The 17,184-nt window shown below is 43.5% G+C and overlaps 1 protein-coding gene across 1 annotated transcript in view; it reads right to left on the bottom strand.

Moving 5' to 3' along the window:
* Positions 1-17,184, bottom strand: part of PLXNA1 (plexin A1) — a 283,818-nt gene that overhangs the window by 80,004 nt on the left and 186,630 nt on the right. Inside the window, 1 exon segment of the mRNA XM_033141063.1 lies at positions 9,288-9,488. Within this exon segment, the coding sequence (XP_032996954.1) occupies positions 9,288-9,488 (201 nt within the window).

Raw genomic sequence — 17,184 nt, 5'->3', positions numbered from 1 at the left:
CTTTCAGGCAGGCTAGGCCCTGTTTCTTCAATGTGAAAGCTAAGATGCCCATGATCTTTATACTAGGCCTCCCGCCCTCCAAATGTCTGTAGTATGAAATAATCACCTCATGTTCAAACAGCGAATTCCTTGAAAGATGCTACACTTTTACAGTGTTGTCTCCACAAGGCTCCAAATCAGTCCAGATTTAAACTCAAATGAAGGGATTTGCCTATATCCGGCCAGGATACTTTATTTGGAGTTTTTCAGATTGTTTTCTGATGAGTTTTCTCTTTACCATGTTCCACCAAAGTATCAAAAACACTTGAAACAAAAGTCAGATGGATGGTTTTGGAAACAGGCTAGAGAAAGTTTCGGTCCACCCCAAATGAAATGAAATGTTTTTATCCATTTCCATCCTCATTCCCGATTCTCACACTCTTAAGTAATGCATGCTATTCCTGACTAACAATCGTCCCTTCAATGTATTTTATTTATTTATTCTAATAGGGGAAGTCTAGCAAGACTAGTTTAGGTTAAACACACACCCAACTGCACCAAGGAGGGATTTGAAAAAGGTAAGAAATCTCAGCAATTCAATGGATGATTTTATCAACACTTGCTTAGTGGACCTATTCTGAACTTTTATTTCATTCATTCAGAGAAGTATAAAACTGTAAAAATGCTCTCCATCACAGTAAGAAATTACGTATCTAATATTTTTGTTTATTTTTTGTCAGTCCTATATCCAGAGTGTATGCAATGGCTAAAGAGAAAGGCTCTCAACAAGGAATACGGCCTGTCCGCTAATCTCATATAAGCAACCATGTTACAGTAGGAACATCCACCTTGAACGTATATACTCACACAATCAGCTTCCAACTTCATTTCCCTAGGCCGTTTTCTGCACGAATAGTACAGTTGCAACTGTGTCCTATTTTTCTATAGTTGATGACCTCAATGCCTTCCCAGCACTATAGGGAGGGCAGTAATGTGCATCATGTCTCGCCGGGGCTCAACTGCAATTCATCATTATTTTATCTGCTAGAATTTAATTGGATCCTATCAAACTCTCCTGATACTCCCCTTTCACTTTAAACACTGCTGCAGGAAAGATAAATGTCGGTGCTGCTTGGAGAGAGGGAGAGAGAGAGAGAGAGAGAGAGAGAGGGAGGGAGAGGCTCTCCCCTCCACCAATGTTTCTGGATTTGTAAGATCCAGTGCTATTTCCCTCTCTGTGCCTGGCTAATACAAAACACACACACACACACCACTGTAGGTGTGCAGTGCTCATAAAAGGGCCTTGTGTATATGATTTATGGGGCTCTGTAAATGTACTCAAGGCCCAGTAAAATACCAGTGTGTGTATGTGTGTGTGTACATGTGCACAAATACACACACACACACCAGGGCTTGACATCTGCTTTGATTTTACATCTGCTCTCTCCCTGCCTAGCATTTATGTTTCTCCATCGCCGCCTGTAACTCAGCCTCCCTCCCTTATAAATTTGCCTAATTCTAAAACTATACATCTCCCAAGTTCAGCATTTTTAGAGCCTCGGGTTTTTATGCAGCCATAATGAGATCCCTTAGACTCAGGTCCAAAATGAACAGAAGCGAAGTTTTTAATTGAATATTTATTGGATGTTTAATTTATACTTGTATATTTAATATATATTATTTTATATTCATAGGCCTCTGGGATGTAAAATGCTTGGCTGCTGTGAAGAATGGAAGTTCTAGGGTTTTTTGTTTTTTTTTTAGCTACACAGTATATTTTAGTATGTTTTAAAATTACCTTTATTGTGTTTTAATGGTTGTAACCACCCTTGAGAACCTTGCTTGTTTATAGGTTAAAAGGTGCGGTTTGCATTTTTAAATGCATAAATAAAAAATGTATGTCATAATCTCTTGGGTGCCTTGCTTTTATACCTTGTGAAGCACTAAAAGGACAAGAGAACCCAAGCACACCCCTCTGACTAAGCATGCCACCAGTTCCTCCAGCAAAACAAAATAACTTAGGCATATTAAGAGAAGAAGAAAGATCCTATGGGGGCTTTTGAGATCCTCTGGGGAGGCCTTTCTATGGATTCCTCCACCTCTAAAGACACATTTGGTGAGGTCACGAGAGGGGGGCGTTCTCAGTGTCTACTCCCTGATAGTGACACCAGCCCACCCTGGCTGTCTCTCCACTTTCCTTTCGCCAGACAGGCAAATATGTCTTTTGTCCAGACAGGCCTTTGGCCACAAACGGATCTTCTGAGAGGGGTGGTGTACATTTTCTTTTTCTCTTCTGTCGTTCCGCTATTTAATAGTTTTCAGTGTTGCTTTTAATAGGGCTGCTTGTAATAGGCATAGCCATTTAATTAAATTGTTTTAATACATGCTGTGAACTGCACTGGGTCCTGCTCTGGGATAAAGGAGGGATATAAAATAAAAATAAATAAATACATTTCTGGCAAACAGCAACTTTCCCTCCAAGGCTATACCCATGCTAGGACATATCAGTTTAAGTGTTTTACCCCATTCCTGTAATGAAGGGTGGGGTGGGGGTAACCGGTAGCCTTGCTGTGAGGTGGAGGGGCTGCTGCAGAATGATAGTTTGGCCTTGCTGATGTTGTCGTCCCCCCACCCCCCACTCCCTGTATTTGCCACAATAGCAGAATTCTTAACCTCTACATCAATGAAACAATCAATCAATCTAGTTTTAGAATGTCACAAAATGGAGCCAGGAGAGTAGGTATCATTTGTCATGGAGATGTCTGGGCACTGTTCAACAGATGTTTACAGTAGCAATGAAACTGCAGTTTAAGGGGTCTCAGTCATAATGGAAGCACTGGCTGACAAGGGGGCAGGGATCACACTCACACAGCAAGGAAATATTGATACCAGAATGCTTGGGGAAGCACTGGAATTCCTCTAAGTGATATTTTCAGGGTTGGGGGCACAGTGTTACAGGAGAATTTCCTGAAGAGTCGACCCAGAAGATGATGCTGGGAGGCCTCTGTTACAGCCAAACGTCCTTTGGCTTACGAGGTTCCGTTCTGTCTGCCATGTTTGTTTGTTTGTTTGTTTTAAAAAAACTACACATCACTTCTGCAAGAGGTCACTTGGAGGCTTGAGGTGAGGTGCCACCAATATGCAGGTGGCACGCTGCTCTGCCTCTCACTTCCAGCTGCTCGTCCCAGTAGGTTGTGAAACTCTTCAGCTGCTGCTCAAGAGGTGGCTTGGGGATAAATGAGAAGAAGCTTGAAGCTTAATCTAGACAAGATGGAGGTGCTGCAGGTGAGGAAACTGGTAGATCTGGGGGGAGGCTTACAACTAGCCTTGGACAGGATTGCACTTCCCCTGAAGGATGAAATTCACATCTTGGGGGTCTTCATAGGATTCTGTCTGTGGAAGCACAGCTAGAGGCACTGTTAGGAGTGACTTGTTAGCTGAAGCTGCTACCCTAGTGATCCATGCACTAGTGACATACAGGTTAAACGGAATACAGCTGGAAAACTTTAACTTGGGCAGAGCCCACATGTTGATGAGGATAGGGCAGATGGAGCATGTAACACTGATTTTGTACTAGTTGAACTGGTTGCCAGGCTGCACTGTGCTGGGTTTGGAGCTTTAAAGCCCTAGAACAGTCATCCTCAGCTTGGTACACGCCAGATGTTGGAGAACTCCAACTAGTCAGCATGGCCAGTGCCCAGGGATGGTGTCTGTTATAGTACAAAACATCTGGAGGGCATCAAGGTTGGAGAAATATGTCTGACAGCTAACAGTCAGTAGACAAATGCTTTTTTAAATAGTAATCTAAGCTAGCTAGTTTCCCCCACAAATTGTGGTGGTGAACTCCATCCGAGACTTCCATAACTGTATAGTCTTGACTCAAAGGGCTGCAGCCCACGCTACATTCGCAAGCATACACAAAGATGCGCCTGATAAAAATCTGTCCTGCTTTTGTTAACATAAAGTAGAAACATAGGGTACAAACAAAAGGCTGTTTTCTAAGTTTCATGTCACCTTGCAAAGTTAACCAACTTTGCAAAGTGTGAAGCAATACAATGAAACCAGATGGAGTGGGGGGGAAAGCAAGAGAATAGAGAAAATTTTGGAAAAGTGTGAACATGAAGCCTTTAAAACTGCCTGGCTAGTTGCCTTTAAATGTTAAGAACACTTGTGTCCCTTCTAGGTGTGAACAGATTCTTGAATTAGAAAGAGAGTTCTAGAATGGTAACTGAGTGTAAAAATGGAGTTCAGATATTGATGTCACTGAAATCTACAATTTCCAGTACCCAATAGCTAGAAAGAAAATAAAGATGAAAAGGGGGATTTTGAAATGGGGAACATTAGTATGTTAAGCAGCTGAAAAAATGTTACAAAAATATATTGGTATTGCATTCTGCATACATAGAGAGATTTTGATAATGTAGAAGCTAAATCCGGGTGCTTGTAAATTAAATAGATGCACAAATAAAAACCGAATGTTGCAGGCAGTGCAGCTGCAGTGGTAAGATCCTCTTCTAAAAGTTGAGACACATGGGGTATAGTTCCAAATACTATTGAAATTCATGGAACTTAAGTGATTAATAGCATTCTCAAGTCCCTTCCATTTCTGCAGGTCTTAAGGTCAGTTCTCATACTCCACAAACTCTACAGGTGAGCAGAAACATTAGCATTAGGCAACCACCAGTCTTTTAGCAATGTGTGTTTTAGATTAAAACATGCATTTAATCTGATTGTATTTTGCCTTGGGAAAACTTTACGTTCTGGGAGGCAGCATATAAATTCTTAAAATAAGTAAACAAATAAAAACAATGGCTGCTGTTATTGCAGCAACTGCAGTCACAGGAATACCTGTGGCTATTTCTGCACACAATCACGGGCAGTGTGATTTGTCCTCAGTGCCCTAACGTTTCTTGGATTCTTCCCCCCTTGATCTGGATTCTAATTCCAATGCAGACACCCATTTGCATTGCAAAAGCTGCATTTTATTCTTTAAGACCTCTCTTTGGCTGTTTCCATTGTTAACAACATGGCACAGAATTGCTTCTTGTCTGTCCACACAGCAAGCACCTCTAGGCCAATTTTTCTATGGAGGCACCTCTATGCTGCTAAGGGTGACTCCACTGTTCCTTATATAATGGTTCAATAGCTATAATGATGCGCTTTAAGCAAAATCTACAGTAAGCCATTGGATGGGAGTACGGAACTATTCTGGTAATGCTCCAAGGCACTGCTTTCTTTGGCATCTTTTTGTCAATCGAATAGTTATGGCATTGACAGAATTCAAGTTACCTCCTGGCCTTCTAATCCCGATCCAATCTCCCGCTTATAGATGAGAATGCACCCTCCCTTCATTCAGGTTTTGTGTTGCTATAGATACAGGATTCCTCTCCCACAGGCTGCATTTCAGATACAACCTTCAAGACCCATTAAGCCAGCGCTTCTGCTGCTGTTCAACCATAGCGTTTATTGTTAAACAGTGTCCTTCAGTACACAGCATCCCAAATCTCCTTAGAGAGAACTAAGCTCAATTGTGTGCTGAAGTGAAATGGGAGGGTTTAAAGAAGAGATTTGGAGAGGGAGACCCTGACCCTGAGTGCTCACGTCCTGGTAAATATAATGAGAAGGAGGATACTCAGTACTAACAGGATTCAGCTTTGGAATCTTAATTTCAAAAGCATGGTGGAAATGGGCTAATATAAGGAAGAGATGAAGAAAGACGTACAGGTTTACTTGTAATCTTATCTAGGATCTTGAATAGTGCAGGGAGGGAATATGGGATTAGCTACAGGTTAGTGTATTTTCTCTTTCTTTCTTTCTTTCTTTCTTTCTTTCTTTCTCTCTCTCTCTCTGTTTTCAAAATATGAAAAAAATGTTCCTTTAAAAAATTTGAATAAAAAAGGGCAAGAAGGCGGAAGCAGAGTAAGAGAGAGAGAGAGGAGAAAAAGGAAGCAACAGTACAAAGCTGCAAAGTGGACAAGATAGTGTACAGTAAGTATCAGTGGAGCATATTTAGAATTAATTCTCAAGTGATAAATTTCTATCTACTTATGTGCATAAAGCCCAATCCCTGTAAGGAATATATCACATTATCATTCTAATATTAGCAAGCTGAGCAAAATCAAGAAGGCTGATGACTGTGGGGCATCAGGACATGTTGAATTTTGCAACTTTCTAATTCCCAAAATGAGGGGTGCTAAAAAGTTGCAATATGTCTTGTGAATTCAATATAAAATGTTACCTTTTAATTGTGTACTTATTTTTCTCACCAAAGAAACCCCAACAAATTTAATAGTGCCACACCTAGGAGTCAAATAAAACAGCTGCATGATGCAGTGGTATGACTTCCCCCTTTCTCTGTAATGCTTGCATGTTTTTACTGTCTCCACTGTTTTAATCAGGTTGTTAAGATATACTGTTTTGTTACTGGAATTGTTTTTACCAGTTGTTAACCATCCCAATAGTATATTAACTAAAGGACAGCATGAATGCAGTTGTGTGCACATGCACACAAAATAAAATAAATATTTGTGAGACAATTCAAAGACTCATGCTTGAGTTTCCAGTGGTGAAGTGCAGCTGATATGAAACAAGATATACTTGCAGCTGTCTCCTACTCTCGAAATAGGCCAGAAATCCCCTTCCTTCCCATTTGCTTTCTCCTGAAGCAGATAAAAATGGCTCCTCTGAAGCATTTACACTGCCTGGGAGCAGATTCTCCCACCCCCTAATCAAGACCATTTCAAGTACTGCAAGCTAGATGTGATTAGGCTGCGTATATGTTTCAGTAACAGCACTCAGATGGCAAAGAAGGTATTTTGTGTAACTGGTCTCCTGCTGTGCAAATGGCTGCTCAGTTGACCTCTGAAGAATCCTCTCCAAGCTGGCGATTGGGAGTGGCAAAAGCTGTGTTGTAAAGAAGGATGATCAACCAGCCTCTACAGACTCATTGTCATTGGGCAAGGGGCAGTCTGCCCTTACAAGCATCCTCCATTTCATCCATCATGGATGTTTCCTTCATTCTGATTCCAGCAATTTAAGGCTATTAGTGTACCCCGGCTTAGTCCTGTGGTTTTCAAACTTTCTTTTGCCTTAGCTTAAGCTTTCCCAAGACAGACTATGTGAGTTTCCTCAGGCCTAATTCGTATGTTGCCTATATAAGTGCAGAAAGCAGAATCAAGAGTGACGCATGATAATTTTGGGGATCTAAGAGTGCAATTCAACAGGTGCAAGGGTGGCATGGAGGAGAGAAAAATATTTTGAGTCACTAGTACTTCTTCAAATCCAAAGCTATTGCCTCCAAAACTTACTAGCCGATTGTTTATTTCCCCCCTGCTTCTAGTTTAGCATTCATTTCATCATTTGATTTTTCTTGTCCTTCTGTTTCCTACTGCTTTGCCTGAGCTTCCTGGATACATAATTGCATTATAAAAAAAAAGCCAGCCAACATTTTGGATTCTACCTTCTACTGAACCATTGAGTCTCCACTGTTCCAAATTGCACTGTTTCTCCATCAGAGGCAACATCAGATAATGTGGAACTAAATATGAACTAATATTCCTAAAGAATCTTCCTGCTAGAGTTCTCCTCTCCCCCACCCAATACTTGCAAAGGGTTGTTGCCAGAGCTTAACAGGGAAATGGTGCTCTCCAAGATCTCTCAACCTTGGTTTGCGCCAAGAGAATCCTGGCACGAATGGGAGGGAGGAAAGGCCCTTTTCAAGCAAGCATTAGCTCTTCCGTAACTCTGCAATGTCACTCATGTTGCTTAAGGGCAGAAGTTTATGGAATGCTGCTCACACCAGGCTGCAAATGAGCTTTCACAGTGCAAGTGATAGAAAAGAAATGTTTAAAGGGATTAAATTGGAAGCTGGAGGAGGAGGGGCTACTCTTATGCAAATGAGTGGAGGTTGGAAGACAGCTCAGCGGGTCAGCGTTGGCATGCCTCTGCAGATGAAAGGACTATGGAGACTTTAGACCTGCTAGTCTTTAATGTTAAGAGTGCCGTGCAAATAATTCATCCATTAATGTAAGGCATGTGGAACGTGTCTTGAGGTTTATCAGGTAAGATCACTGATCTGGCTTGACTGCAGTGAGAAACAAACTCCCCCTCTCAACACAGTGGCTATGATAAAGTGGAAGAGGTTATCAGTGGGGAAGTTAATCTGGCAGGAGTAGCCAGGTAGTGCCATGGAGCCAACCTCCTGACACCAGGATTGCAGTTTACCTGACGGTGCAGCACCAGAGTGGTGGCAAGGTCAGAGGGAACCACTGGAGCCAATACAGCATATTCACCGGTGCTACCACGCATCCAGCCCCAACCCCACACTGTCCCGGTGAGGTGCAGAGACACCAGTCTGGGAAAGGAAACTCTACAGCAATGCCTCATCCCATCAGCCACTTCTGGCCTTTGGAGAGGCTATGGTTGCAAGGCAGAATTACATAGCCAGAGCTCTGTAAGTAGTAGACAGAAACATTTTAAAACAGATTCTGATTGTCAACCTACTATAGATTGACCAGCTGAGGAAACAGATCTAGTATTGTTACAGAGAATCCAGGCTAGGGATTGCACCAACTCATGAGGGGATGGGTGGCATCGACTGAATTAAGCAAAACAGAATAAGCAGAGGAGCAGAAATTGGGGGTGGGGGAGAGAGAAACACAATCTGGGAAAGTGTTTTGAGGATGTGGGAAGGTGTACAATGCCAGATATAAATCAGAATTGACTAAATTCTGTTTGCAAAGTTGGATCAGCCCAAGTGTGGGAGAGTAGAGAGAAGGATGGGAGTTCCTCTGGGACACAAGCAAAGCTGGCTCAGGCCTAGGCAGCTTTCTCTGGCTTTCATAAGCAAATTTCTTTGGAAATGCTCATAAAACATAGCAGAGTCCCCTTGGGTAGCTTTGGCAGAGCAGCGGAGGAAGGAGGGGATGTTGATCCTGCACAGAACATTTTCACACAGCTGAAGAGAAAGAGAAACAGAAAAAAAGGAAAGCGGATAAACACCATGGCAGAAAGAGGATCAGGACTGCTTCCAAGGCCACAGGAGCGCCATGAACACACACTTCGTACATTCCAATAAAGCAAGGAAGCAGCACGAAACAACGGGAACGACTGGGGTGTCATTTCACCAAAGGAGCTGTGTGATGGGAGGGGAAGACCCAGAATGGACGCCTTTTGTGCAGAGAGGGTAACATGTGATCTCAGAGACATGCACAGTTGAGGCCAAACATGTATAAGAGGCAAACAGGGAATTGCTGCTGCGTTTCCCCAAAGCAGCCTTCTCAAAAGATAACTATATTCCAAAGACTCACTGAAGTGTTCTGGCACTGGATGCTGGTGCTGTTAAAGCGCAGGGCAGTGACACGCTGGGATGTTCCAGGGATATGGAAGATGCACTCGTAATTGCGCTGTCCAGACTGTGGCTGTGGCAGGTTTTTGGCAGTCAAAGTGATGGGCTTCACCACACCCACAGGGATATATATCTGGGTAGAAGGAAGGATCTGTGGGCAGTCCTGCGAGAGAGGTGGAGGAAAAACAGTCAGCATTAAGATCTTCAAATTCAGATTGTCATGATTAGCCACAAATCATAGTCTCAAGCAGCACACAGCACAAAGATCTAACCCCACACATAAAGAGTTCTGCAAGAATAAATTGAGCACTCATAAAATATGCTCCTCAACCAGGTGATAAGAATTGGCTAAAAGCTGACCTCCAATCAGATAATATTCTCAATATAAGCTTCTTGCTCCCATCAATCCACCTTAGCTAATGAGTCTTCCAGTTGATTGCTCTCAGATTCTGATGTTCTAAAATCTATTTCAATTAATCTCCTCTTCATGGCTCTATCTACCTTGCCAAAGGGAACTCATGTACTAGACTACTATCTGCCCAACTTCCTCAAGCCCTTTCATAGTTCCAAGCCATGGTAAGTGCTGTGTTACAAGTGATTTGTCACCCAGTTTCTCCAGTGCATGTAAACATTATATTCAGACCTCAGAATAGATGTAAACAGTTCATACGCTATTATGGCTGTGTTCAGATGAACGCAAGTAAACATTAGGTATTTCTGCAGAGGTTATTCACAAAAGCCTTTCGTACTTCTGCAACGTTATTTCAGAGTCTGCATTCACAGCATACCCAAACAGCTACATAATAATACAGTTCATAAAACAGTTTAAAGCATAAAGTCCTGCCTTATGTGAACAAAGAAGTTAGTGGAGATTGCAATATTAGTATATGCCCAGTCATAATGCCATTGGGCAGGTGACCCCCCCACACCCCATTGACAGGACCACCTGAGCCTACAGTGACAATGTTGAGTGTGGGGTCTAAAGAAGGTTTCTGGGTGTTCTCAACCAAACACACACAGAAACTCTCTTCAAACATCTGCACTAAATGTGTGAAGGTCAAAAGAAGAGCCAATGCACCCTAGCACACTGGGAGTGATGCTAACATGGCTCAGGACCAAAATACCTCAAGGATCGTCTCTCTTCATATGAACCTATCCATATAAGCAGGTGCCCAACTGAGGCCCTTCTTTGTGGGCCTCCTCCACAAGAGGTTGAGGGCGGCAGCACAAGCTCCTTTTCTGCAGTGGCTCCCCATTTGTCAAATGTTCTTCCCAGAGAGCTTCAGCTGGCTCCTTCATTATACACTTTTAGGTGCCAGGTGAAAAGGTTCCTCTTCAACCAGGCCTCGGGCTGATTAACATCTGGTGCCCTTTTAAATATGCTGTGGGAGGGATTCTTGGTTTGTTTTTATATTGGTGTGTTTTTATATTGTATTTTTATGTTGTGAACCACCCTGAGATCTACAGATGAAGGGTGGTATACAATTATTATTATTATTATTATTATTATTATTATTATTATTACTACTACTACTACTACTGCTACTACTACTTTTATCCCCATTTTAAGTCCTCATGCCTCTACTACTACTACTACTACTACTACTACTACTACTTTTATCCCCATTTTAAGTCCGCATGCCTCTTCTACTACTACTACTACTACTACTACTACTACTACTTTTATCCCCATTTTAAGTCCTCATGCCATTCTAGATAGAGGGGAAAGGATGTTTTGTCAGGTGAGATGGTAGCACTTCAGCAGTGAAATTCCCTTCCCCTTGTAGTGTGATCATTGTTGCTTATTTTTCAGCACCAGGTAAAAAAGTATATGTTCGCTCAAACCTTTGTTGGGGATTGAATCAATTTGCCAGCTGTAAAGGGGTTGCTTTCTGCATTGTTGCATGATGCTTTCATTCAATGCTTTCCCTGTTTTATGCGATTTTACTGTTTTGTGAAATTTATTCTGTGACCTGCCCTGACATCAACACTTGACGAAGGGGGAAGGGGGAAGGGATACAAACTGAAATAATAAATAAGTAAACAAGCCCAAGCTGCAGAGCACCAAGCTGGCACACGAAGCCTTGCAAACCAAATGATAGCTCTGACTGCAGCTCTCTCAGCATGCCTGACCTAGAAAACTGGCCCTATCCTAGTGTAAAGAAATCACCTCCAGGACTTCAATGAAGCCAATAATCAATCATGATGAATTTCTCAGAGCAGCATCCAGCCCTGCTAACCGTACTCACTAGTATCTCCCATGCTCCTTTATCAGCAAGGTCCCCACTAATCACTGGCAACCAATCGCTGCATCAGCCCCATCTCTGGAGGCAAAGGGGCATGCATGATGGAAAGGTTGCAGCTGCACCTGGCAGAGGCTGGGTTTATTTGCTGACCCAGCCAAGAGCTCAGCTAGCACCTGAGTCATGGCATAACCTTCGCAGTCTCCTTCAGTCAGTGGCTGTTCAGCACCCCGGCAAAGCAGACACATAAAACTCTGTACAGCATCCCTTGCTACTCTCAGAGGACAACCCTGACCTCCCCAAAGCCAGGCTGCAGAGCACAGGGAGAGAATAAAAATAAACAGGACCAGGCAAGAAAACAGCCCTGTATCCCAGAAGGGTACCACTTTGGCAACAATAGCCTGATGCAATCCCCAGGCGAGTCAAACTGGGCCTGGGGGGGGGGAGGAATCCCTGCTTTAAATAACAGGGAAAGGGTGGAGAATAACATGTTTTGAAGCAAACAGTGGTAGGATCAGAAACTTTGCTCAGGAGCCTGCAAACACATTCACCAGAGACTCCAAAAGGGGGCGGACCAGCTCCTTTCCCCAGCCCAACTTACCAGCAACAATTCCAGTAAGCAAACTTGTAATAGAGGCAGGAACAGCAGCAATGGGTGTGTCTATTCCAGGAACAGTTTCCAACTACACAAAAACAGGACACCTCAAAGTTCTTTATGGGAGCTCATTAACCCTTGAACAATACTTGCTTTGCCCGCTGGATTAAACCAGTTACAGATAGGTAGCTGTGTTGGTCTGCCACAGTAAAAAGAATAAAAAAAAAATTAAAAAAAAATCCTTCCAGTAGCACCTGGACTAAGTTGGTCTCTAAGGTGCTACTGGAAGGATTTTTTTATTTTTTATTTTTATTTTGTTTGGATTAAACCACAAAGTCATACCAGTACAGGAGATACATACCGACACCCTGAGATTTCAAGTTCTCTTGGGTTTTTGAGGTTCTAAGAAGGTGAGTTGCACTAACGTTCCCCCCAAGATTCCATGATTTCACTGACATGCAAGAAATAACACCCACATAGCTCTTTGTCCTCCTTGGGAATCAAATCCGCTAATTCTGGGGTGTCCTGGGCAAACAGATTATGTAAAAGTAAAGGTAAAGGGACCCCTGACCATTAGGTCCAGTCGTGTCCGACTCTGGGGTTGTGGCGCTCATCTCGCGTTAATGGCCGAGGGAGCCGGCGTACAGCTTCCAGATCATGTGGCCAGCATGACAAAGCTGCTTCTAGTGAACCAGAGCAGCACACGGAAACACCGTTTACCTTCCCACCGGAGTGGTACCTATTTATCTACTTGCACTTTGACGTGCTTTCAAACTGCTAGGTGGGCAGGAGCTGGGACCGAGCAACAGGAGCTCACCCGTCGAACCGCTGACCTTCTGATCAGCAAGCCCTAGGCTCTGTGGTTTAACCCACAGCGCCACTTGCTGTGCACATGCCATAGCCCAAAACACAGAGTGCCTGAAACGACACACCCAGCATGCTGATACAAAACGTGGATGCATTGAAGCCTGGGCAAATGGAGTACATGAGCTAAGAGCCTCTCTCCCAAAACATGCACATATTTTGCTGACTGGCTTTTTGAGACAGACCCTGCTCAATCCTGCTACGTCACATGTTTGGCGTCTACAGGGAGCCATGTGTCATCCAGCAACAATTTTGCCCTGCTCAAAAACAGGAAGCACCTGGTGCTAAGGAGCCTTTCCTAAAGAGTCTCATGGCTCCGCACTCGTGATGCTGGGTTGGGAGCTACACAGCAGAAATGGCTCTGACACTGGCCAGGCCTTTCCCAGCTGTTCCCTCTTCCGGAGCAGTCAATTCCAAGGACTAATGAGAACACTCCCTTACCCATACTCCACACGTCTGTCATCTCCTTAGCCAGGTCTGCATATTTTCAGCATGTACGTTCATGGATACTGCAAGCAACGGAATTTGGAACTAATTCTGAGTGCACAGGATGCCAGTCTCCAGTTTGAAAAGCAAGCTGTCAGGCCATATTATTTCAGAGATAAAGAGGAAAGCCTCTACATCACATCTGCTTAGGTCTCTTCTCGGATGTCCCTCATTTTAAAGGACATCCCTGATTTAGCAAAAATGCACCTGCATGAAACAGCTGAGAAGATGGGAGGGCTCTGCTCTGTGTACAAAACTAATGCACAACTTTGGGGGTTAACAGAGCTCTGAGTGAACAGGAGTTTGCAACAGAAGAACACTTTTAAAAAGTGGAAAGTGGGATGTCCTTTCAGGGGATCATGGAAAGGTATCCTTAGGAATCAGAGTTCTCTACCCATGCTCAGCATCCCTTGTATTTCCCTTATTGCTAAATAATGCCAAACAACTCTTACATTTCTTGTCCACAATCAAAACCATTGTCAAAATTTCTGTAAGTGAAAACATGCGAATGAGCTCACTTGTACAATAGGCTTCTGGATACTAATATTTACTCAGAGTAGACCTAACAGACCTAAGTTAGTAATGGCTATTAATGGGCGTATTTTGAGTAAATGTTAGTTAAGCACAACCCATAAAATCCATTATTCCAAAATTGTGATTGAGGGATAGGAACTTTCAGACAGCAATCTTATGTAAATTTACAAGGGAGTCAGCCCAGTCAACCAATAAGATGCTTGCCTCAGATACATGTATAGGATTGTGCTCTCCACTGCTCACCTATGGGGGGAACCAGAGTAAAGGAGTGCTGAACAGACTCAGTGGTGAAATTCTCCACAGTAAGCATCTGCCTTCAAAGCACATGCTCATCTATTCAACATCAAACACTCCCCCACCCTGCCTTCAACCTCATCAAATCATGCTTTTAATTAGGAGATCATTTTGCTATAATAGCCAATCACATTCCGTTGTCATGCAAAAGTCTTTAATTTTTTTTAAAAAAAATTAAATTCAGGAAATTCAGTACTGAGCAGCAATTATTAAAAAAATAAAGAATCTGTGGAATTATGGAATGAAGAAAATGTTCCTGGATGACTTCACATGAGCATGTTTTAACTTTCCCCACACACTGCTGCTTGCTATCTGTTTCTGTTCCCAGCAGAAATTTGAGAGACAATGAATGAGAAACTACCAAAAAAAAGAAAAAAAAAGAAGAAGAGTTAAGAGCCTGTGTGGGCACTGCACTAAAGGACTTTTCCATTACACCTCTCTGGCCAAAACCCACAAGACACAGACAAGCTTGCAATTTAGGCAGACCAAGGCTTGTCTAAAATAGCTCCAAGGATTAATCTAACATTCATTTTAAAAAAAAAAATAGTAAGATGCAAAGTGCATCTCTGGCCCCAGCCCATCCCAAAATATAAGCAAGAGGCACTGAAAAGGGGAGTGTGTTGGCATCCTCACCACATTCAGAGGTCCCTCTTTAACCACTTCTCTTTGGAAGCCACATGAAAACAAGCTGAGTAAAAGCCAAGGCCTGTTTGTTCCACCCAGAGCAGTGGGCCAATAAGAACAGCAAGTCCAATGGCATTTTGTCTGTTCTGCTTCCCTCCAGAACCAAGAACCGCAGAGGCAGTATCCAAAGAGGAAGGAAGCAGGTTTGGAGGAGGCTTCTCCGAACACCATGCAACTGGCTGAGGAGGAATAAAAATTTAACACAATGTGATGAAAAGCTTCAGCTGCTGATTGCTGCATATCACACCTGTTAAAGACAATGGAGGTGGTCAGGCTGTTACTCCCAGCCCCCTGCCAACTGGGCAAGTTCATCTGAGCATGGGCAGACATAAGGTGTTCACAAGCTTAAAACGCAGCTAGGTTGTGCTTTTTCTCAATTTCGATCAGAGTTGTTTTAGGGGGAAACACATCAAAATGCAGCATTTCTCAAGAAAAAACAAGACAGACGAAGATGTGTGTGAACACTGCTTCCCCAACCAGCAGTGGGAGCACACTGGATGCAGAGTAAATGGGAATGTGCATACAGCCAAAGTCATGCACTGATCACTGCTTCAGCCACATAAGGTTTAGAATTACATCTGCCAAGGTTGCTTGCTTGCTAATTCAATCACTATATATGTTCTTCCAAGCTAGGTTATACCTGCTTGTTTTTGCACACCACTATACCATTCACCGGGACCCAGGTGGCACTGTGGGTTAAACCACAGAGTCTAGGGCTTGCTGATCAGAAGGTCGGCGGTTCGAATCCCTGCCATGGGGTGAGCTCCTGTTGCTTGGTCCCTGCTCCTGCCCACCTAGCAGTTCGAAAGCACGTCAAAGTGCAAGTAGATAAATAGGGACCGCTCCAGCGGGAAGGTAAACGGCGTTTCCGTGCGCTGCTCTGGTTCGCCAGAAAGTGGCTTTGTCATGCTGGCCACATGACCCGGAAGCTGTCTGCGGACAAACGCCGGCTCCCTCGGCCTATTTTTTTAAAATGCCATTCAAGGCTAGGGGTTTTTCAAAGCCTACTGCTCTCTTTCGTTTCACAGCCTTTTGGACTCACAGTTTACAGACACTGGAGTCTCCCTACTGATGAGTGTCTGCTTATTCCTCAAGCTTACTCCTTCAGCTCTTGGGGGTGCAAGGGGGTGCCCCGCTTGTCTTGCTCATCCATTTCCTCGCAGGTCAATAGGATCAGGCTCACCAGCAACAGCATCTGCCTTTAATAACAGTTGGCAGAGTTTGACCCGTCGTAAATAAGATAAATCCCTCTTTCCTCCCACGTAAGCAGCCCTTGCAAAAGAAATTGTGCTGCTGGTGGCTGGGTGCTGGATGAATAACTGCCAATCTCCCATGGTTCCTTTTCCTGGAGGGCCCAAACTCCTAGAGATGATAAAGGGTGGGGTGGAGGGGAATTAATTGTTCGTTGCTGGAAGCTCGACCTCTTCGATGTGGAGCCCGACACTCATCAGCCTGGAGGGGCTGCAAGACAGGAGTCACAGTGGGAAATGACACAGGGAGAGAAGGAAGTGAAAAATACAGCTGAGGGCACCTCCGCTATGCCAGCACTCACAGCAAAAGATTAGAGCAGGATTCATCTAATGCAACAACAGGAGCTGTCAAGCTGGCTGTAGCGCAGCACAGCACAAAATGCCTTGTCCAGAGTTATCCATGAAAGCAGAGGACCCAAAACAAACAAGTGCTAGGAGCTAATATGAGGCAGAGCCCAAAGGACATGACTACTTCTTACTCAAATCCAGAGGGGAATATGTGTTAGTCATGAGAATGCAGAATGGCTGGAAAGGTTTAAAACGAGATTAAAAAGTGCATAGGAGTTTAGGGAAGACTGAAGGAGGAGGTCTGAGGAGAAAGATGAGAGATGTAGCTGCTGATACACACACCTTTTTTTAAAAAAAAAATGACATAGAAGGACTCAAACCTCACTGGCAAAACTGTGAGGTTCTGCTGCAGTGAGGGGGAAGAGTTCTGCACGTGTTCAGAGGCACTCTTTTTATGACTGCTGGCACTCCAAGAAAGGTCTGTGGCTAAGCGTTGATGAGACCAGACTCAAACTTCTCAGAGAAAGGAAAAATGAGTCCCATGAAAAGGTGGGAATTGGCATTTATGGACCCAAAATAACTTAAATGTTTTAGCTTATCCATAAAGGTGCTCAGCTTATA

Source organism: Lacerta agilis, chromosome 2 (genome assembly GCF_009819535.1).
Source record: "Lacerta agilis isolate rLacAgi1 chromosome 2, rLacAgi1.pri, whole genome shotgun sequence".
Classification (NCBI taxonomy): domain Eukaryota; kingdom Metazoa; phylum Chordata; class Lepidosauria; order Squamata; family Lacertidae; genus Lacerta; species Lacerta agilis.
The sequence above is the reverse complement of the archived record's forward strand: the minus strand, read 5'-3'. Positions and strand labels throughout refer to the sequence as shown.